Raw genomic sequence first — 24055 nt, forward strand, 5'->3', positions numbered from 1 at the left:
ATTTTGTGCATATTTGAAACTTAATTGTTTTCTTCAGTAATCAAATCATTTTTCAAATGCCACTGCAGTGCTTGTCACGCGGACAGAAGTGGCTATCAGATTGTGATCATTAACAGTGTTAACACAAGTAGCCCTCTTCCTCACAAGCTAATGTCCACATGTCTGTGTTGTATGTGGTTCTTGCTTAATCTTGGTTTTTACATTCTGTTTTACTCTGACACAGTTGTTCATCTTCTACATCTGCAGAACTCTGTTGGTTTATGTGGCTATCTTCCGTCTTATTTTCCACCTTGCTTGTGTAGGCCTTCCTGTCAAGTAGAAAGAGGTGTGCGGTTGTCTTCTCTCAAATAGTAGCAAGTGGCGCTGTAACTTTTCAAACAGTTAGCTGCTATTGTACGTTAATAAATATGAATAAGTAGTTTTGCACTACTAGTATTTCGGGTACTAGCTAGCAGGAGCAGCAACATTTCATTGTCTAGTCTACTAGTTATGCACATCCCTAGCAAACTGATTGGAGAAGATGTGGAAAAAGACTGTTTACATAGCCCTTTTTTTTTCTTTTTTTTTAAAAATTCTTCCCCTTTAGCTAAGTCTGTGCTATAGTATTTGGATCTCTTGAGTCTGTGCAGCCCCATCCACATTCCTATCTCACTCACTCGAAAGATCTCCTTATTTTTTCCAGTTTTATTTATTTTTTTGTGATACGTTTAGCATGCTTTTTGAAAAACCCTTGGCTAGTTTCAAAGAAGAGAGTTTCTAGTGCTGCATCTCTCTATCTACTAGGTTCTGTGAGCGACAGGAGCACATTCATTGACTTCACTGTAGCAACATGCAAGCTAACTTAAGTTGCTGTTTCATGCTTATTATGCTTATAAACATGGAAAAAGCTACCACTAAAAATAATGCAAAATGTGATACAATTACATAACTGTGTTGTCATTCAGCCAAAAAAAGGGTCTTTTTGTTGTTTTTGTTTGTTTGTTTTTGTATTGCCCATCTATTGTCAAACTACAAACACAGTACACATATGTATTTGAATACATTTTGTGTGCAGTGTTGTTACAGTACTGAAACTACAGTTTGCTTCAAGTGGAAGCCAAGTTATAATTTTAGACCTTCTGTGTGTTCTTTTCGCAAATGAGGTTTGATACAGTGAGATACTCGATTATGGCTTCCTCTTTATGTGTTGGTTGTGGGCTGTTTATTGTCACCTTGGTCTCCAGCAATCATGCTCATCACCCCCACCAGCAGTTCTCTGTTACACTCTCACCCCTCCTTCTTTTTTTCCTCTCCTGCTTCGGTCGGAAATGAAGTCAGTCATCCAGCAGAACAACTTGGAATAATTCAGAATTGGGGGCTCTTTTCTTTTGCCCCCTCCCCTGCAGGCCCAGGCCAGCTGATCTGCTTCCGCTCTCAATTGTGTGTCCAGTCGACTGTGTGCTCCCAGCAAGGGGCGTGGAGGCCAGCTTTTGTCTCCGCCATCCTACTCTGAACTTTGTACGTGTGTGCGCCTGCATATACGCATTATGTGTTGCAGCAAGTTGCAGTGACATTTGTTTTGGGGCTAGTGTTCCTCTTAAGAATGAGAGGGGTTGAAAGAAGAATGAACAGAAACTGCTGTGAAAAACTGATCTAAAACTTGTTGGCTGAGTTTTGCTTTTTCTTTTTTTTTTTCTTGGATGTAGGTGTGTCTATTTGATTATAAATGTTAAGTAAGTGCAGTAATAACAATACTTCTTGTTCAGGAGTCTCTCTTGGGTGACATGGGTGTTTTAGGCCAGATGCATAAATGCATGTATGCAGTTCAGTTCAGTTAACTTCCTTTCTGAGCCTTGCCCCCCTCCCTGTGAGTGTCATGGTTGCTGGCATGTGTGTGATGGTAGGTCTGAAGGGTCAGGCCCTGGTCATTGTGCCCTGGTCATGGCTGAGCGACACCACCGCCTGCCTTCTGTTCACCCCAGGGACCCCTTCTTGACTGACAGTCCCTTCTGCACCCATCACCCATATCCTTTATTGGGGGCTGTAGAGAGGTATAACAGCAGCAGCATATTCTTCTTACTGGCTGCTCAGAAGTACATTGTGTGTCTGTGTGTGTGTGTGGCATGGGTTCTCATGCACAAATTTAGTGACACTGCTGTTAAACTAAGGTTAAGCCAGAAAAGGGTGTTTGTAGCAGATTGCAAAGAGGAAATTAGTTGTGTTTGCGTTTTGTCACCCTGCATCCTCCCACGGCCAGTTACTGTCTAATAAGCCTGGGGTGGGCGTTAGGAACAGAACTGACAAGTGGTGTGTGTGTGTGAGTGTATATGCGTATTTTATTCAAATATATCTAAATACACATTTTTTTTGGCTTGGTTGAATCATCAGGTGAGGGGAAAAAAAATCACAAATTCACAAAGTAATATTCATAAACTTGACAAAATAATATTTAAAAATATCTTTGGAAATTAGATAACTTCAGTAAAACCTAAAAATCTTCCTGACATCAAGCTTTGCACCTTGATCTTGAATTATCAGGCCCCATGTTATCTTAAAGACCTCATAATACCATATTTCCCCAATAGAGCACTTTGTTCACCGATAGCTGGCTTGCTAGGGTATTTAAAAGTAGACTGGGAGATTCCAAGCCTTTCAGGCCTTTCTTCTGTGGAAGGAGCTCCCAGTTTGGATTCGAGAGACAGACATGTAGTTGTCTAATTTTAAGATTGGGCTTTAAAGTTTTCATTTTGATAAAGCATATAGTTAAGGCAAGATCAGGTGACCCTGTATCCTCCCTTAGTTTTTCTGCAGCAGACCTAGGCGGTGCTTCTTCATACTCGCCATTTTCACTCGCTGTGTGTTTATACACTGCTCTTCATTTAATCTTCCCTCAACCCCAACTGGTCGTAGCAGATGGCTGCCCCTTTTTGAACCTGGTTCTCCTGAAGGTTTCTTCCTGTTAAAAGGGAGTTTTCCCTTTCCACTCTCGCCAAGTGCTTGCTCATTGGGGATTTGTTTTGATTGTTAGGGTTTTCTCTGTATTATTGTAGAGCATTTACTTTACAATAAAAAGCACCTTGAGGTGACTGCTGTTGTGATTTAGTGCTATATAAATAAAATAAAATAAAATTGACGTCAGCTACAGACAGACTGTGCTTAATTTAATATCACAGAAGAATTTGATGTAACTTTTTCAGTTTGATGGTGAGATTGTTTGTTTGAGTAGTAATTGAAAGGTCTAAATTTGAAAAGCTAAGGATATAAAGGGCATTTGATAGATTATAATGTTAACAGGGCTAGAAATTAACACCTGCCAGATGCTGGTACATTTTCCTTTTGGCAAGTGAATATCAGGAAGCCATTGACCACACTGGCTAGTAAATGTTTGTACCACAATAGCAGTTTAACTTAAAGTGCTTTGAGCCTGTTTAGGTTTAAAGCCTGTTCTGCTGCTTGTGGTCTACACCATGTGTTTGGAGTCTAACATGTGCGCACAAAGTTATTATTTTATTTATTTTTTCATTTTTGTTTTTACCCACCAGTATTCTGCAAAGTGAACCTCATTTTTTTGTCTGATTGACTTTGACATGTTTGTCCAAACAGAGAAGTAAGACAAATCCTTAGATTTGAAGCAGTAGTAGAAGACTCAGCTCGGCTCACACTGATGATGACGACCAACAATTACTGATTGCAGATGTCTCATCCCCTCATGCACTATGAGCTGTTGTAGAACCATAAAAGTGTAAAAGGAAGACAACTAATATTTGGCAGCTAATTCTGTTGTTTTTCTGCTAGTCAGAAATTTCTTTCTTTGGTTTTCTTTTTTATTTCTGATGGCAGACAGGCACTTATCTACACAACCAGCAGATTTAGAACACGCATGTTTTTGATCACCTCTTGAATGTATGCTCTTTATATAGCATTTATTTCTTTAAAGCCATTACCCCACTCTCAAATCACTTTCTGTATTTGTCTCTTGTTTTGAGTTTCTCTTATTTGACATACTCATCACTCTTTTGAGGAAACTTTGGTCAATTATTACATGGTGGCAGGTCAAAGCTTTCACATGAAGAAAAAGATGGCTTCAGATTTAAAGCTCACTGGCTCTTAGATTAATTACTCACCAATATCCTGAACACTGAGATTTGCCAAGGGTGGGGAAGGAATGAGACCAAAGGTTGGCCTCATTGAGTTAGCCAAGAGGGAAGCCAGGATGATGCTATTCCTCTTTTAGAAAAAGAGCTAAATGTTAACTGTTTTCATATTACATGTTCTTCATAGTGACATTTCTCTGCCTCAGTCAATGCTTGAGATTTGGCCGCTGATTGAAAAGACATTCTTTGCAAATGTTTCAGACTCTGATGTCATCTTTATTGGTTAACCCGGACGTTGGCCAGAGAGCAATGTGTCACAGGGAGACATCCGGCAGTTATATACTTCAGTTCTTTGACTATTTCTGGCTGCGCTCTGATCTTTCCAAGTCTTTAATATGTTACCAGCAGTTTGTGCAAAACGCTGCCCTCAACACCCCCTGACCTTTGTCATTTCCGGTGGCCCAGTGCTGTGTTATCTAATCACGGAACATCTGTCTCCAAGTGAGGGGACAGAAAAAGACATGGAATGAGAGGCGAGCAGATTTAAAGTTACATTATGTAATTGGGATAATAATCTCTTATTACTTTATTACTGATACATTGGCACAATATAGCAATTTGTTCTTGTGAGTTTTGTTTCTGATTTGAATTTCTTGTTAATTTAGAGTTTGTGACTTATTGATATTTCAAAGAAGATGATTTTTTTAGGTACTTTTCAACCGTCTGCTTCATGTTAATTCTCTATAAATTATCTGAAACTTTTATAATACAGTAAATGATCAACACCATGTTTTATTTCTGCTTCATTAAAAAAACTAAACTTTTTATTAGTGTGTTTGCCTTCTGTTACATACACAGTGTTAATTATCTTAAACGGCTATCTCATAATAGTCATAATACACTGTGATTTAAAGGAAAGCGGATGATGTTGTTTGGAAACCAGGTCATGTGCTGTCTAGTTTAAAACCACCTGTTTCAAGAGAAAGGTTGGGAATCAGCTGTGGCCAGACTTAACTTGGCCACACGGTCAGTCACCCCTGCCTGGGGTTAAACACACACACTGGGCGCTTCAGACGTAGTCTGTTGTTTTGCTGTGTACTAAAACCAAAAACGTATCTTTAATGCAAAATTTAATCTCTTATGTTCAGTTTTTTCAAGTAAGTAAATGGCAAATAAAGCAAAAGACAGACATTGGCCCAGAATTTCCTAATTGCCCCATCCCTAGTTTAAATTGTAATTTTCTCACGTTATCATTTGTGTATGTTCTCTTTGCTCAACATTTTGTTTGTGCTGCACTTAAACTGTATTACTGGTCAAGGCTGAGGCTGTGTAGTTCTGCTTTTGTAATAAAGGTGATTTAAGCAAAGAAAAGAACCCAGGAGACAACTGAAAATATGTTAATGATTCTAGATTATGTTCACTAACACCACTGGGTTTTCCTTCTTCTTTCTCTTCCTCCTTTTTTTCTCCACAGTGACAGTTATGCGCGTGTGAGAGCAGTGGTCATGACTCGGGATGACTCCAGTGGTGGGTGGCTTCCCCTGGGCGGTGGAGGACTTAGCTGTGTCACCGTCTATAAGGTCACCCGGGCGGAGGACACCAACAGCACCCACAGTGGAGGCAGTGGAGGAAGCAGCAGCAACCTTAGCCCCTGTAGCCCTAGTCCTAGTCCCAGTCCAAGCCCTAGTCCCACCGCTGTGGAGTTCCACATCAAAGGCGAAAGGCTCAAAGACAAATTGGTAAGAGAACCTCAAGTTCATAAATGCGATTAGCGTTTTATGCTACATGGCCAGACATCCAAAGTTGTTTTTCTTTTTTTTTTCTTCATCTGAATGAGATCACTGCAAACCCTGCTGTTCTGGACTCCCCTCCAATGCTTTGTCATTCATACATGTACTCACACAGGAAGTGCTTATTAGGTTTTCCTCCATGGCACAGGTATCTGAAAATGGGAGCAAATTGCGTGTTTCTGTGATGAATCATCAGGAAGAACAGGAAATTATTATTTATTTATTTATTTTTAGCACCTGTCCTGTTTGGTTCTTTAGCCATCAAAATTGTTGTCTGAAGGCCAACAAAGATACCCAACGGATTTACTTTAACAAGTGGATCATCACGGCCTTGCCCTCCACTGCTTTGTCATTCATACATGTACTCACACAGGAAGTGGTTGTTAGGCTTTCCACCATGGCACAGGTATCTGAAAATAGGAGCACACTGCGTGTTTCTGTGATGAATCATCAGGAAGAACAGGAAATTATTAAAGAGAATAGAATGTGAGAGATGGAAATGCACATTCACTCTGGATTTCCATCAGTACTCAACTACTTGCCCCCCTCCCCCAATGTTAAAATAAAATCCATTTACATTCAAGCTTCTCCTAACAATTACTTTTATATTTTCCTTTGTAGCCAGAAATGCTAGTTTTCTAATAGGGTTGTCAAACAAAAAATCAGATCTTAATTGATACAGTGGAATTAGCTACTCATTTCAACAGTATTGATACCAACAGTGCCGTTTCTGTCTCATGCAACTGACACAACTTCACATAACACCTCCCCTCACTAGTTACTGAACACATGAACATTCATCCAACACTATTGAGAGGTCAGTAAAGCTCCAGTTTCAACATCATGAAGTACTGAACAGTTATCATAAATGTTAACCTGGCTGGTGCACACGTTACTGTTAGTTGCTTAACTATTAGCTATTATCCGATAGCCACACACCCTGCCTCACTGGGCATAAACTAGTATACTCTCAGTGCCGCTCCCAGGCTCGGATAAATGGGAGGGTTGCATCAGAAAGCACACGCTGTGGAAATAAGGTACATTTATCGGATAGCCACATCGGTTAAGTTATCATTAAAGTTGTGGCTAGCAGCTAGAGCTAATAATAAAACTATAACATTAATGTTGGCGCAGGCAAACATTATTAGTTCTGCCTGTTTGTAATGTTATAATATACAGAGTTGGATTAATAGGGTAGTACAATTATTTGTGTCTAAAAAGTATTCTCTTAAAGTCCCAGATTGAAGCTAAGAAAGTTGACCAGCAACAGTGGCACCCTACCTTAGCCACAGGATTCGTTTAACAATGAATATATGAAGCTGTGTCAGCAGGCATTGCCTAAGATGTTCACAGGAAATCGCTAGACCTGCATTCTACATGTATTGTCAGATTCTTCTTCTTTTTTTTTTTTCTTTTTTTTTTTTGCCTGACCCGTTTGGTTCTTTAGCCGTCAGAATTGTTGTCTGAAGGCCAACAAAGATACCCAACGGATTTACGTTACCAAGTGGATCATCATGGCCTTGCCGTATTGGTCCATTTGATCGACCTTTGTTGTTATTATTTATTTATTTTATTTTATTTTTAGTTGGTATTGTCGGCTTCTTCGTAATGAAAGTAACAATGAGGCCCTAATATCAAGTGCTGTGTTGTGGCTTTAATCTGTTTGGCTTATGGAGTAGTTGCTGTAAAGCTCCTGAGACTCATTCTGTGCTGTAGATGTAAAACAGACCCAGTAGATGCACTGGGATAATCCTTGGTCTGTGGTAATCGGGAGTGTAAATCTATTTGTTTGTCTGTCAAATGCCAGATGACAAAAGGCGGCCACCATGATGCACAGAATCTGGTGCTTTCTGGCAGATGGTTATTAGAGCCTTCTTACAGCACCGTGCCTAAATGACCTTTTTTTCTTTTCTTTTTTCTTTCACTGACCACATTTTATGTATGTTTCGTATTTACAGTCCTTGTGTTTTGTGCGTTGGTAACCCAGGATGTGTGTGGCACAGAAAAAGGGTGTGATGGGAACGGCATTGCTCAGACAGGGTATAGACATGGTTCAGAGACCCCGACAACTGTTCTGGGATGTGGTAAAACACCCCTATCAACACCAGAATCCCCAGCCACCACAACAAACACCCAGACATATGTAGGTCTGTCAGGATACCACCCAGTGCCAGGGTGTTGGCATCAACCACTTTGCCACCGGCAGTGTGAGGGCATCAGAAGCAGCGTCCAAGAAGAAAACAGTGCCCCCCCCTCCAAAAAAAGACATAAGAATATGAACTGTGTAATTATGTTGTATGAGTGATGTTTAGACTTAGTGATGAATATCACTAAGGCTCCTTGGTTTGGGTTATGTCTAACATACAAAATAGGACAGTGGTCTGCAAGGTTTTAGATGTATTTTTATTTAGACATTTTTTTTATTTTTCAAGGATACAATTTGGGTGTTTTAATCCAACCAGAAATAAACACAAGGGAAAAAAGGCAGTGACATCACCGATTCCTGATAGAAACCTGTGAGGAAAATGAATCATAAATGCAGCTATTTTGAAATCAAAAAGACAAGTTTTTTTATCCTGAGGTGACTGGAGATGTGGGGGGTGGGATTTAGAGGAATTCGGGAAGACGAATGTAGTCAAAGAGCAGGAAATGGAGGTGGGGCCAGATAGATGGGAGACGGAAGAGGAGAGGTGGAGGGGATCTGTCTATAAGCGCAGTGATGCGGCACAGAGTGTACTGGTGATGACTCAGCTGGCTCTCCATATAGCTACCAATCACTCTCCTCCTTGGCCCCCCCACCTCCCCTCCGTCTCTCTTTCTCGTTCTCGCTGCTATTCGGTGACTCTCTTAAAACTACAGCTCTAATTGGTTGATGATTACTTACCATGCTGGCTCTCGGATTATGACAAATCTCCAGTTAAGCTCTTTCACTCCACCTTGCTTCCTGTCATTCATAGTTTGCAACTCCCTGCAGATTGGTACAGCCGTGCATTCCAGGCTTACTCTAAATGGCATTGCCTTGGAGGCAAGGCCCTATTTGACTTTTTTTTTTTTTTTTTTTTTTTTTGGGGGGGGGGTTTAATAATTGTTAACCCTGTTTGTTTGTTTTGACTTACCAGTAACATTTATAGCTTTAAGTCTTGGAGGGTGTGAGGGTGTGCTGGGTTATTTCACTATGAATCAATGCACCCTGTTTAACTTAAATTGCATTATTCTTTACAATTTTTGTCTTAAAATGATAGCAAGGTTGGAATCATCATTCTGAAAGAAGCCTGATTTCTTGCATTCATGTGAGCATAGTCTCCATCTGTTCCTCTTTTCTTCTCTTACACACTGTCTTGACTGCTCTCTGTCTCTGTCTCTCTGTCTCTCTCTCTCTCTCTGACACTCTCCTCCATTAACATCACTTGCCTCTGCTCCCTTTCTGTCTCTTTTTCTGTCAGCAAGGCTCCTCCTCCTCTCTTTTCTCTAAGCACAATATGGAATGCGGTGTTAAGTATCAACCTTCCATGCAACTGCGATACTTCCTCCTCAGTCGGCCTTGCTGTGCGCTCACCTTACCTGCTCCGGCTCCATTCAGTCTCGCCTCTACAATCACCCCCAGAGGCACAGCGGACCCCTCCTCCCTTCCCCTGTCCTTGCCACCCCAGCAGCCTCTCACATCCATCCTTCCCTTCTTCTGTGCACTCATCCAGTAGCTCTAGGGTAGTCACGCAGGCTTAACCCTCGCTGCCTCCTTTTCTTGTTAGAGACATGTATGAAACAATGATATGGAGACAGACGCTTGAATTATGTGCAGCACACTTGCAAAGCGACTCACACAGACAGAATGAAATTCAGACCTGAGCACTCCCCCTCTGACACACATACACACATATCATCAACCTCTTGTACAGCTGCCACGTATTAGCCTCTTGAAGTGTGCATGTTGACTGTTGTCTAGATCCACGGGGAACGGTGCCATCTGCTTTCAGCAATCGAGTACTTTGTTTGTGACCGTTATCCTCCGACAAGACATTTGGACCGCAAAGATGCACAGCGTAGCACTTGGGTCATTGAGCTTTTCATCGCACCAGCTCCTGCGCTCACGCATGCTCTCACGCATGCTCTCACGCAGATCGCGGTGCGCACAGTCACACATTCACACCCCATTAAGCCACCTCTCGTGCGCGTCAGTAAAAACCTCAAAGACTGTAATGGCCGTCTCTCATTTCATTTAATCTGCCTAGAGGAAGGCCGGGAGGCGGCCCAGTAGCCCTGATTAATAATAGGCTTTGGAAACGCAGCCTCTCTCTGCCATACACTTGGGCTCCCTGGCTCCAAAACACCTCCACACACTCCAACTCTCAGGCCACCACTGCTCTTCAAGTTTAACTTTATTTGTAATGAAAACCTCACTATTTAGAATGTGTTTTACAAATTATCTAAGAAGTATGTTGAGTATTGGATTTGGGGGGGATTTTCTTTTTTTTCTATTTTTGATTTTAGAAGCTCTGGAACTGCCCATATGTGTAGTTCAAATGGCAGAAATCTTCTATGTCTTTTTGTTATATTCCTGTTGTGTTGGAATAATTGAATTTGACACATTACAACAGCTTATGGGGTTGGATTAAACCACACAGGTCAAATTCTGTATCCAGCTATATTAAAACATCTCAAAGAGCACCAGCATGCCTTGGTTCACTTTCAAACTCTTCTGTTTGTTTCTTTTCAGGTGGTACTGGAGTGTGTGCTGCAGAAAGACCTAGTATACAACAAGGTCAACCCCATCTTCCACCACTGGAGGATCAACGACAAGAAGTTTGGACTGACCTTTCAGAGCCCTGCTGATGCTCGTGCTTTTGACCGGGGAATACGGAGGGCCATTGAGGACATTACCCAGGGTGTGTTTTGCCTTTTTGTCTGCATGCGTGTGTGTGTGTGTGTTTGTTTTCTTTTTGCTAGTTTAGAACAGGTCAAACCAGATAACAAAGCCAATAGAAAGCCAGCAGAATGCACCTTAACTTAACAGTCCATCAGCCAGCATTGGCTATTGTTTCCATATCAAGAAATCAAGGCAGCCCACAGATTTTTTTCCCTCTACTACCCTCACCACCTTTCAAACTCTTACTCGATCGACAAAACATCACATTTGTTTAGAATTTGCACTGTGTGTCTTGGCAACCATTCAGTACATGTAAAAGTTGGATGTAGATGGATGTATGCACATGAATGTGGTGTGCATTCTACTGGTGTGCATTCACAGCCTGTATTCCTGCTTGTTTATCTTGGCTTGTAAAGGCTGACCTAGCATCTGTTCTAGAAGAGATGTGTGCCGTTGATTACCTTTGATGACTCCTCCGCCAATGCTACCTGCTCTCTCACCCAAGCTTGAACCCTCCTGTGTTATCTTATCAAGCCCAGCTGCCCAGATAAGCTTGCCACATCCGTAGAGACTGGCAATGCAATGCTTTGCTCAGACAGTGGGTGATAGAGGACAGGAGAGGGTTGGTGGGAAAGACGAGAAACTCATAGAATGGATCGCAACCTGAGATATGGGCTGAGCTTCACTCAGAAGAAACTTGACCAGACTGGGCTTTTGTCTTTCTCTGTCTTGGCAAGATAGCTTGAGGACTGGCTAGACTAGTCTAACAAAATTTTGTATTTGGACTGAATGTGGCATTTATATATTTTAAAGCTAAGATAGGTATTTACTTTATGCGTGGAACTGAGTGGGCAGGTTTAGGTCCTAATAAGCATTATTTTTCAGCACAGTGCCAGAGGTTGCAAAGTCATCCAATTAGTAGGAGAATTGCCAACTCAGCAATCTGCTATCCAGCCCTGTGTTATACAAGATGCTGGTCGACCGGCTGGCTGGCTGGCTGAGGAGCTGTAATAGCCTTTACTCTCTAGACCCAGGAATCATGGGGAGCATAGAGGAGGTACAGCGGAACATTTGTAAAGGTTTATCGCCACTGAGCATCAGTTGCTTCTTGCCCACAGCCGTTTATCTGAGATTTGAACTTCCTGGGCACAAGTCCACACCATCTAGGTAAAAGGTAGTCATGTAGAACTTGCTTTGCAAGCTGCTTTTCCTGTAAATTTCACATGAAGATAACGAACAGGCAATAATAGCGTACTTCATTACCACAGGGTCATCTTCTAGGATGATTAGTGTCTCTTTTAAACAAACCAAAATTCGCTCACAGTTTCTTAAATAATGTCTTCTATTTTGGTACGCTAAAATGATGTGTGGAAACCTGAGGGGTTTTGTTTTGAATGGGGTGTTGGCATTTGAAGGTGTTACTGTGAGCTGGGAAGCTGTTATGGTCTTTTGTCACAGTTTGACAACAAAATATCAGTAACATATCTGATATTCATGATTTGAGGCCGTTTCAGTGCTGTTCACATAATCAGATGGCAAAGAGGCATGGATATCTCATGTAGCAGGGCCCGGGTGATTGTGAAGATTCTCATTCAGAGACTGTATAGTTTTGGTGTGCTAATAAATGCTTCGGCTTCTTCCTGTGAATGTCAGCTACAGCAGGTGATGGTGGGGTTTCATTCCCTTGCATTTCTCTCTCTCTCCCCCTCCCGCCCCTGCTGTCCTCTCCTCCCTCCGTTCTCCTCTCTCTCCTGGCATCTTCTGTATTCTGCCAGTGTTGTGTAATGCCTCTCCTCAGTTCTTCTGTATTCCAGTTGCATCGTTCTGCTGCTGGACTGCTGCGTGAATGTGTGTGGGGGAGAGAAGAGGCAGGAAGGGAATATATGTTTTTGCCTGTGTGTGTGTGTGTGTGTGTGTGTGTGTGTCTGCGCACGCGTATCTGTGCGCACACACACGTGTGTATCAGTCTTGCAGTCCTCTGTTGCCATGGCAACGTCAGGCACATGGCTCAGGCAGCTTTGTGGCCCAGCGCTGCCAGAGTTGGGCTGCAGGAGGCCTTTCTCTCAGTAGTGGAGAAATGCATACACACACACACACACACCTTTCTCCATGTGACTCAGCGACAGACAGACAGACTGATGGACAGACTGTGTCTAACACAAGCTCAGTGAATTCTTCTGTCCTCTCTGTGACAGAGATCACATTACTGTGTTTTTCTGCATTCTCTCTCTGAATGCAGACAGGAAGATTGATGCCTCAGTGCTTTAAATAAAGCCTCAGTAATCCTAAATAAGTGAACCAAAGTTTAAAAAGAACCTCTTGATGCCCTTGGGTACAAATATATTCACCACCCCCCCTCCCCACATTCAGATAGTTTTGTCCTTGCTTTCTACAGCATTGCCAAACTGTTTTCTCATCTAGAAATGTCCTTAAACATTGATTCTTCTTTTTATTTATTTATTTTTAATTTATAAGCTGGTGCGTTCATCAGTTGTTTTTATGTGTTAATTTAAGCTGACTGAAACCACAATAATTTGATTGGCTGTACCTGTGCACTGATATTTTTTTTAGTAAATGGCTGCATTTTATGTTAATTCTGACCATATGCTTGGAAGTGCATAGCTATAACTCATCGTTCTGAACTCAGCTTTTAGATTTTATACTTCTGATGATATTACCTGGTGAATATTATCAAATTATTAACTTTAAATGTGATTTAACAGTTCTTTATGTAACGTTATGCACATATTAACTCAGATTTACTTCAATTATTGTTCTGAAAGAGTAAATGTCTGCTGTCTGTAAAGCAACACACACCTGCACGAATGAGTGGTTAACTGGTGGCATCTTTTAGTTGTGTAATGCTTTATTTTTGGTTTTTGGTTTTTTTTTTCTTGGATTTGGTTACATTAACAGCCATATATTACACATACTAAAAATTTAGGTTTATTCCAAGCAAAGTTTTTATCTTATGTCACAAAACGGTGGTGTTGCATTCTGCTTGTTGTGATCTGACAAACCTCAAGACTTCACTGGACTATACAGTGTCAGTACGTGCAGGGAAATTGGCAGACTTTATTCAATTACACCTTCACCTAGCTTTAAAAAAAATCTTCAGACTGCATACATTAAACAAGTTATTTCACATTGTTGACATAAGCACCACTAAAATGTTATCTTTTAAAAAGTGATGTTTGTGAGATTAGTGTTCAGCAAAACACTATGAAAATATAAGTAGTGTAAGTGTCTTTCTTAAGATTACACAATCTACAGGAGAAGTCAATGTGTGCAGTGATGAAAAACGTTAGCTCTTTCCTTCACCTCGGTAACTGAGGTGTTTGGGGTGCGAAAATGGTACGTGGGTTTTTAGACGAGGTCACGGTTACATTATTCTCTGCATGCTTATTTTATTAACTTCTGTGAACCCCACTAACACAAAGCAGCTTTCATTTCCCCATTAGGCCACAGGCAGAAGACTTGAACTATTCCGGCCCGACAAGAGTCAGCGTGGTAACTTTAAACCATGCTTAGGGGAACAGTTTGAGAAACAAACAAACAAATAGAAATATTTTGTTGGTAGAAGGAAGTTGCTGAAAGATTCAGACTGATGCAGGTTGTCGCCTGGGTTCTTTGAATTTTTACCCTCTAGTCTTCCCTTGCTTTTGTCAATCAAATTTAGCTATGAGAGTTTTGTGTTGCATACTTTGCCTGTTTGAGCTGTTGTTGAGTTCTCGTACCTTTCTCTCTTTCAGGTTGTCGACCGTTTGGGGAGGGCGATAATCCAGAGGATGGACTACCGGTGAGTGACATTAAGGTTTAGTAAAGAAAACCTGTGTTGCTATTAGAGCTACCACGATTAGTCGACTAGTCACGATTACGTCGACTATCAAAATCGTCGACGACTGATTTAATAGTTGACGCGTCGTTTGAAGCTTTGTAAGATCCCAAAAGACGCAGGAATAAGTAGTAGGATTTAAGAGTGTAATAACGGACTGAAACAGAAGATGGCAGCACTACATGTACAAGGGTGCCAGCTGCCGTTAAACCCCGAAGAAGAAGAAACTGTGTCCCAGAATTCATAGCGCGGCCCTGCTCAGTTTCCAACAATGGCGGCAGCTAGTTAGTTTTAATATTACTCTTATTATTCTTTCTGGGTCACAAAATAAATGTTTAACATATTTTCAGACGAGAATGTAGCTGTGTAAACCTCAAATATCTGCTCAGTTTATCAAGACACCACATATTTTCAAAAGCGCTCCGACGTTTTCGGAGACGTCTGTTACCCACTAGCTCGTTAGCTAGCCGGGGGCAAGGCTAACTAGAGCCGGTGAGAACACCGGACTCCCGGCAAATCGTTTTCAAACCCACCGCCGTCTTTCGCTACTCAGGTTAAACATGATATATAAGTCACTTAGATAACTTAAAAATGTTATTGTTTGGCTTTTTTCAGTATTTTATTTGTTCCTGAGTAAATCGGTTTGGCTGAGATTAAAGTTATAGTTTTTACACAGCTGAATAAACATCAAGCAAACAACTGATTATCAGAAGTGTGAGATGCTCGAGAGTATACTCCGGCGTCCTGTTATATTTTAGATAGCAAGGAGCAGACGGCTGAGTTTATTAAACTCCACCGAAACAATCTGCAAACTTCATTAAAATTTTATAAACTATCATCTTGTCTTTATTTTTAGTTAGCACATACCTTAAACACTTAAAGCTGTAAGTTAATGATAGTTATATAAGAGCAGATGCTGCTGGTGCAATAAGCTGTACGTTTTACGTCCAATGGATGCATGATCTGATTAGTCGACTAATCGCAAAAATAATCGGTGACTAGTCGACTATCAGAATAATTGTTTGTGGCAGCCCTAGTTGCTATGACTGAAAAAAGTGAAGTTCTCTCTGCTTTGTCACCGACTCTGAAATGACATGATCCACATGTTTGGTTGGGGTCTGATCTGTCCCAGCCAGGTGCTGACACCTGCCTTTGTTGTCTCACAGTTGTTCTTAGAGATTTACAGATGTTTAACCAGTGTCAGCCAGACCCTGAGGTGAAGCTGGGTGTTGGCCAGCAAATGTGGTGTACTCTAACTCTGCAGCTGTCAGTGTTGTCAAGATTGAAGATGATATATTATCACCTGGAGCATTCATCTTTACTAGTCAAATAAGGCTTAAGGATGTTGATGTTGTCTTAGCTGAAAAAACAAGGTACTTTAAGGTGCTCAGTAGATAGTTGTGAACTCGCGTTTAGCCTGTTTAAGCTAATCTCTCCATGATGCTGACATCAGGGTCGCATCTCGTAAGACTCTTTATTCTTCCTTTGTGTGAAGATAGGACTCTATGACTTTAGCTAACTAAATTTGGGACCAACTAAACCTGTATACAATAACTGCATGCACCATGTATTGTACCAACAACAACACTCAGTGCCTTTGCACAGCGGTTGACTGTCACCATGTGTGTTTAAGAATGTCACGTTCTCTTTAGCAGAAAAAGGCAGCAGGTGTATAGTTCAAGGCAACACACCCTTGGTAATTTGTTTTAGATATCTGGCCTTTTACAGGAAAGCCAGCCACCCACCTGTTCTGCTTCTGATTGCAAAGTTGATAAAGGCACATTAGTAGGAAGGGCAGCTCTTGTAGGACACATTTAGTGACAGTATAGAAGCCTCTGACACTGTTAAGCAATCCAATGCACCAGTGCTGTAAAGAAACCCTACACATAATAATGATTAACTGTTGTGCAACACTGAGGTGTGTTGATTCACCTCTGATCATTTCCTCCACTCTGCACACTGTATATGGAATAGACAGAACCACGTTTGTGGTCTCTTTTTGACTTCATGCTGGACCTCATGTGAATTAAATTTTTAGCTATGAACCTCCCAGAGGCTTATACTTACCTCTGATCTGCTCTGTACTTGCCCATCTGCATGATGCAGACTACAAGAGCAGTGATGGAGGAGAAAGTGGTGTTCCAGTTCTTGTGGCAAAGTTCCTCTTTAAGGAATCAGCCTGAACATACAGGAAATCCAATGGCACCGCTGTTGCTAGGCAGCGGGGGGGTGGGGGGTGGGCAGGAGGAGGGGTAAGGGGTGCAGCCAGAGAGGGGTAGAAGGGGGGTGTTCAGCAAGCCACCGAGGGTGTCACCATGGTGATTTGGCATCCGAATGTTGCGGTCAGAGACCTGGGCTACAGACAGAGAAGTGAACCAGTGGCTGCGGCCAGAGAAGCAGCAAATACCACCACACAGCAAAGTGTTAGCCGAGCTGTGTGGCTCCAAGCTCCATCACGAAGTCACGTCAGTGTCTGTGCAGATAAATGATGACTTTCAAAAAAAAAAAAAAAGTACAGAAGCTTTGCTGCATGTCACCCCCTCCCAACCTTTCTGTGGCTCCCTCCATCTGCCATGTGTGGGTGTGTAAAAGGCAAAATGCAAAAAAAGCATAAAAGAAAGAAAGAAATTGTTATGACCAATAGAGGTGGGAAATGGATAGTAATTTCATTCACTTCACACGGAGTCATGAAATAATCACTCTAGTAAGTCAGATTAGTTGCTGTATTTGGAGCGTGTGCGCTTTCTGCTAATATTTGGCAACAGAATGTTAATAATTGTATCACAACAGGAAGCGGTGTGATGATGCATCAAGATTTCAAAATGTTGTCCCACCCCTGGTTGACCACACGTGTAGTTTTTATTAGTGGTAGGTCTTTTTAGAAGCAGTAGCAGCTCTCTATGGATTTGCTGTGACCTTGTGCCAAAAACAGATACCAGAGGTCACCATGAAGCCTTGTTTTTGTTCCTTGATTAAATGGCTCTAAAAATCGACGGGTATCAAAATTTGCTGGAATTCATCCTAGCCTTGCATTGTTACAAAGATTTGTGTGCGTCGTGTATGTGCACGCACACACGCGTGCATTGTCAGTGTTCGTGCGCTGAAGATGGTCTTCTCCACCCACATCCTGCCCACTGAGGCTGAGCACCCACATGTATGCCCTTCACAAGCTTACCACATTCTTCCTCTCACTCAAAAAACACACACACATACACACACACACACACACACTGAACATGCAACATATTTCACCCATAGAGAAAAGTGGTTGCACAACACCCTACTCTGCTGTGATGACCCACTGCCAGGAATTATGCTGTACCGCTACAGTCCTTCCGCTAGTACTAAGTAAAATATGTATGTGAGGGTTTTTTGTTCTTTTGTTTTTTTTCTTTTCTCGAATACCACAGGAAAACATCCACATCTAATTTAGAACTGGCAGGAAGTTTTCTCTTATCTGTTTTGTACACATGGGTTTTGTTGGCCAGTGAGTTTCACAGCCTCACTCTGACCGATGATGTCGTTTTCTATGAGACATCTCAAAGCTGTGAAGAAGAGTAGTTTAAAAGTAGCCATTTGACATTTTATGAAATATGCCTTTTATTCTCTTTTGCTGTGAATTTGACAAAAATCTACAAACATGTATTTGTAGATTGATGTAACTCAGCAGGCCAGAAGTTGGTTACATACATCTCACCTCACTCTTACAAATAAAGACTCACTTCCCAAAACAGCCAACCACTCCTTTAGGACACATCAGGAGTGGGCTTTTTTTTTTTTTTTAATTTTTACATTTTTTATTTTAAGCTGGCAGGACCCAGAGATGAGCACCTATCAGGCTTCTTTCTAGCCTGTGAGAAACAAGCTCATAGAGAAGTAAAGCATGTATTCATGTTTGCATTCTAATATCCAGGCACGCACACAAAACGTTCCTTTGCTTTGTTGAAGTGTGTGTCGTAAGCTTTTAGTATGTGGGCCAGCCTTCCTTGTCCTCAACCCCTGTGCCTTTGAGGGCGGAAGTGCATGGATCCCTGATGTTGGTGTGGAGCCAGGTTGCCCGTGGCTCCGCACCACCTACAACGCCCTCTCTGCATTCCTCCCCCTTCTCGTCTCCTCCCTCAAACAGCCACATCTCTAGGGTCAGATCAGCTCCAGATTGGCCCCCACGCATGCCTTTGAATAGTGGGGGCTTGGGCAAGCACTTTAAAAGGAAGCCCAAGTCTGTTTCCCATTTGCCCCGCCGCCCCTCGCTCCTTTCTCTCTTTCTCTCACATACACATACAGCTGTCATCTGGCTTTTTAAGTTCTCTGCTGCATTTCTCCAGCTGGAGCTGGTTTATGACATTCCCTCGGCAGACTCTTTGGCCTCTCGCTCCCTCTCCCCCCCCTCCCTCGCTCTAGCTCTCTCAGACGCGCACACACAAATACAACACAATCTCATTTTTTCCTGCTCTGTTCTTTCTCTTCCCTCTGCCTCCAATGTCTCCTGTTCCTCACATTCCCCTGCAGACGCTGTCGATGTGTGTTGCACCACTTGGTATGTTTGGAGGCAATGAAGGAACAAAGTCACACACACGTGCACAGACCATGTGTTAGCAGTCTGTGGGGTGGGTTGGGTAGGGTAGGGGGCTAGTGGAGAAGAGAGGGAGGGGGGGTGGGAGTCAAAGGAAGCATCTCTTAGCAACCACAGGACAGTAATTACTGTAGCAGCAGCTGGGAGCAAACCAGATTTCCGCTGTGCGTTAAAGCACTGGCGTGGGCTACTTTACACACGGCACTGACTAACTACAGCCAGCACCACCTCCACACACAGAAAAGAGAGAGGGAGAGAAGGTGGGAGAAGGAGAAGAGAGGAGGACTAACCCTGCTTTGATGAGGTCGAGATGTGTGTGGGGGGGGAAAGAGGGTCAGCTAGCCAGTGCATACGAGGCTCGAATACGGTCCGATCGAACTCGAAGACGCCTCGGCATGCATCCATCTGTGTTTGTGTATTTTCGGTTGCGACACGCAGAGAGAAAGAACCTTCAGTTTAGCGGGGTCACTTTGAGACATCACAGGAGCGTTTAGAAATAGGCAGGCACGTCCGTGAATGTGAAGTTTAGCCACGTTTTGAGGGCGACCGGTGCACAGTTCTGCTTATTTTCCCGTATCTCGCGTGAACGTTTGAATAAGCTGGAAGTTGTGAACATAGTTGCACTGAAATCAAGCTCCACAAAATATCACAAGGCTCTTAACATAATAACTATCCTCCCCCAACTCTCATCACCTCTGCATGCATGAATCATGAAAATCACTGCTGCTTTTGATTTTTGTTGCCATGAGTACTTAAAGTATGAGGCTATTGCTGTTGGAGGCTCCTTTTTTAAATATAATTTCTGTAGATGTGTAAAAATATTTTCCTGCATTTGATGTCCTCTGTGTCATTCACAAGATGTTATTTATAGGCCGATTGATGTCAACAGTGAGCTTTCTTCTTGTAATTGTTGGAAGGAATTAATTGTTCGCTTTCACGTTGCAGCGCATGGTTTCCAACATTTCTCTTTTTTTCGGCATTGTCAAGAGCCTTTTTAGGCCAGTGTTTGTAGATTTTTGCATCAGCTAAAATGTTTGTGGGAACACATGCAAGGCTGATGGGAACTCTGAGTTCTTAACAGAAGGGCCTTGAGTCATCTACACAGCTCAGTCATTTGGACAAGCGTGGGTGCAGGATGCCCCCTGGTGGTTAAAGTGGAACACACACACACACACAAACGACAGCCTACACACACTGAGTCAAAGCTGTTGTAATCATGAAAACTGAACTGATTGACCATTAGAGCTTTTAACAGTGAAGCAGTATCGTGAAAAGTGAGAATGGCTTTTTTCAGGGGGGATTAACAAAAAAAATTGATAATTTGCAGATTTTTTGGTAAGCAAAGTGACTAAAAATAATTACAAAAGTTGTTATTGCATCATCAGAGTGTTAATTCACTAGATTTTCTTTGTGATGTGTTACTAAGGAAGAAATTTGAACATGTTTTAAGTTTCATCCTGTTTTGCATACTTACCTGATTCTGTATGCCTGTAGGTGTGTGATGAGCCTCCTTCCATCTGTACCCCGATGAAAGAGCCCTTCTCTCCTCTGAACAATGTCGTCTCCACCGAGCCATTCAGGGGCTGCTACGTTCGCGCCCAGCCCTTTGACGAGTTCCCCTCCAGCAACAGGCGCTACCTGCCTCCACAGGTCTGCCTTTGCCTTACTGGCTTATATCAATATATAATTCTTTAAATTAAGGTACTTTTTATGTAGTATTTTCCACAAAGTGTTGATTTCTAGTCTTTCTAGCAATCTGACTTATTCCTCTTTTGATTTTCCTCTTTAAGTCGACTCGCCGTGTCAGTTTTCGCATGGATGAAGAAGAGATCGTCCGCATCAACCCACGCAAAGACGTGCTCATCCGTGGCTACGAGGACTACCGTCACCCTGTCATGTGGAAACCTGAACCTGACCGTGAGGACCTGGATTTCCCCACTGCATTTCACAAATTGGACAGTAAGAAGTGCGAGTACCTCTTCCCCGATGGCCCCGGTGGAGACTCCCACTCAGGCCCCGGAATGGGTATAGGAACAAGTATAGGGCTTGGGCTGGGCAAGGACACGGCCATCAAGACTCAGCCGTCGCCCCTCATGAAGTCCAAAAAGAGCAGACGGCGGCGAGAGGACGGCGAGCGTTCACGGTGCATCTACTGTCGGGAGATGTTCAACCATGAAGACAACTGGCGGGGGCAGTGCCAGGATGCCCCCGACCCAATTAAACAGTGCATCTACAAAGTCAGCTGTATGCTATGCGCCGAGAGCATGCTGTATCACTGCATGTCTGACTCAGAGGGTGACTTCTCAGACCCCTGTTCATGTGACACTTCTGACGAGCAGTTCTGTCTGCGCTGGCTGGCCTTGGTGGCGCTCTCGTTTATCGCACCCTGCATGTGCTGCTACCTGCCTCTGCGCGCGTGCCACCACTGTGGCGAGGCCTGCCGCTGCTGTGGGGGCAAGCACAAGGCCGCGGGGTGACCCGACACCGGACACTGGGACGCCATCAAAGCTAGAAAACAAAGGAAGTGGATAAAAGCGGAAAATTATAAGCTGGCATCCTTTTTTCATTCCCCTCTCAGACGGGGTGATATGTTGTTGATCCCCACTTTGAGGGCTTTTGGAGATTTCAGTTTGTGTTTGTCGCCGACAAGCAGCAGCGGAGGACAAAACCATATGCTTTGTGGGGGGTAGGGGGGCTCTGAGCATCAAGCTAAGCTCAGGAGCTTAAGCTGAGGAGAAGAAGAGGAGGAGGAGAAGTCACGATTAATAGACTTGGAGATGTTACTACACACATCTGCACATACAAACACACACACCTCTCTCACATTCACACTCATAAGCCAGGCCACAAATATCAGACTTCTAGTACAAGTTATGTGTAACTTCATGAAGGAAAATTTGTACAGAGAGCGACGACTTCACGACAAAAAAAAGAAAAAGAAATCAAAACTATTCTGCGCTGAGGAAAAAACGTACTTGCTGTTTGGGTATGCTAAAAGGGATATGTTTTTGCTTGTTTGTGAATTTGCAGTTAGGTAACAGTGGCCTTTCCTTCATGGCTTAAGCATTCGCTGACAATGTAATTATTAGACAGAGAAAAGTGCACTATAAAATGATATTCCCCCCCGAGTAAAGGTAATCCTCTGAAATTCTTGTGGTATATTAACCACCGTGTTCTATTGTAATTTTAATGCTTGAGAGTAGTTGCTGTGGTGGATGTCTGGCCATTTGATTTCCTTCTTTCCTTTCCATCACTTTTTTTAAGCAGAGTAACAGATTGATTTTGAAGGTCCACCTTGGCACAGCTTGCACAGTTCATTTAAAAGACGTTAAAATGACTAACTCGCCTTCCTGAGGTGATTTAGATCGTTTGATTGCATTCCAAAATAAAGGGATCGATTCTACGATTAGAAGGGAAAAATATGGTAACAACTTCACTACATTAAACACCCCCTCCCCCCCATATATTTTTATTTCCTCATAAGAAAATTGCATTTTAGAACCTCTTGAACCATATAAATAGAAACCAACACACAACAGTTTCATTTACTTCAGTGAATCTCAGTTATAGTCCAGTTATTTACTGCTGTAGTGAAATTGGTGGTTTTTTTGTTTGTTGTTATTTTTTTTTCTTATTTTCCTGCTCATTTTTACAATTAGTTCTTAATCAAGTGTTAAAATGTTGCTCAACCAGCAAGTTTTGTTTTGGTGAGGTAAGGGGTTACAGTGCTCCTTGGTTAAAATGACATGGCACTTAAATTAGACTATTCTTTGACTGATAAAACTCCAGATTTTGGAATTAGTCTGTTCAAAAATTAAGTTAACATCCTGGTTTTTTTGTTGTTGTTGTGTTTTTGTTTTTTGTTTTTTTTTTTTTTGTAGTGGGTTAAAAATAAAAGAGACAAAAAGCCAAAAAAACAACCCTCTTTTTAAAGCACTGCTCTCCAAGCTTTGGTTGCAGCACCCTCTTAAATTCCCTTGTTTGACCTCTGAATCTTTCTGTTTTTCCCCTTCAAATGTTGTGCAAATGTTGTATTACATTGTTCCTTGAAAGTTAGTCCACTCCTTCCATGAATGAATGAATGAATGAACGAGTGAAGGAATGAATGTATTGTTTTGGGAACGCTGAGCATCTCAGCTATTAAACCCTGAGATGTTCTGTATGTATATATGTGTGTGTGTGTGTGTGTGTGTGTGTGTGTGTGTGCATAGGTCTGCATACGCAGAGGTGGTTTTATGTTACGTAACGTCACCGGTGACTACGTGATTCAGGCTTTGACTCATAACAGTACTGACCACCATCCTGCTTTTGGAAGCCCTGGCTTCAGAGTAAACAAAGTAATGAAATGCACTCATCGGCTTTCTTGCCAAGTTAGATTGAGAAGAGTGACGCTCGTTCTGTTAATATGAAGACTGAAAGCAGGTGGAACCAGCTAACCGATATCTCTAAATTGCATTAATCCCTTTTCCCTTTAAATTAAAAAAAAAAAAAAGTAATCAAAAAGTGCATTTTAAAAAAAGGAATTACATATGGATGCACGGATGTTTAAAAATAAATTGGCCAACGCCAGCATGATATTTTTCCACATTTTAATGTGTTTTTGTTGTTATTTATTCCCATCTTTGTCCAGGGAAACAAAAATCTTCACCCTAAGTAAGACTGTTAAAAAGCTTCTTCATCACATTGGGGTTTTTTTGGTTTTGTTTTGTTTTTAATACTCACAAGAAGAAAAAAAAAAAAGGCGGCGTGGAGACCAGAGATTATGGAATGTCAGTGAAATTCGGAGTCTTGTAGTGATGACAGATGGAATAACAGTTAGCGGTGCGAAATGGCTAGACACAACAATTTGAAACAACTACCAATGGGATGGCAAGGGATACTGCTGACTGACAAAAGATGGGGCAGGAAATAAGGTTTCCT

General features: G+C 42.1%; 1 protein-coding gene across 1 annotated transcript in view; it reads left to right on the plus strand.

Annotated features, from left to right (window-relative positions):
• The window catches only part of spred1 (sprouty related EVH1 domain containing 1), a 33929-nt gene extending 10328 nt beyond the window's left edge, over positions 1-23601 (plus strand). Inside the window, exons 2-6 of the mRNA XM_084914372.1 lie at positions 5548-5812; positions 10578-10746; positions 14480-14526; positions 20630-20785; positions 20926-23601. Of these exons, the coding sequence (XP_084770498.1) occupies positions 5548-5812; positions 10578-10746; positions 14480-14526; positions 20630-20785; positions 20926-21612 (1324 nt within the window). The 3' untranslated portion in view covers positions 21613-23601. The remainder of the gene's footprint in view (positions 1-5547; positions 5813-10577; positions 10747-14479; positions 14527-20629; positions 20786-20925) is intronic.
• The last annotated feature ends 454 nt before the right edge of the window (positions 23602-24055 follow it).

This window comes from Perissodus microlepis, chromosome 19 (assembly GCF_051167445.1).
Source record: "Perissodus microlepis isolate ML-2025 ecotype Zambia chromosome 19, ASM5116744v1, whole genome shotgun sequence".
Taxonomy (NCBI): domain Eukaryota; kingdom Metazoa; phylum Chordata; class Actinopteri; order Cichliformes; family Cichlidae; genus Perissodus; species Perissodus microlepis.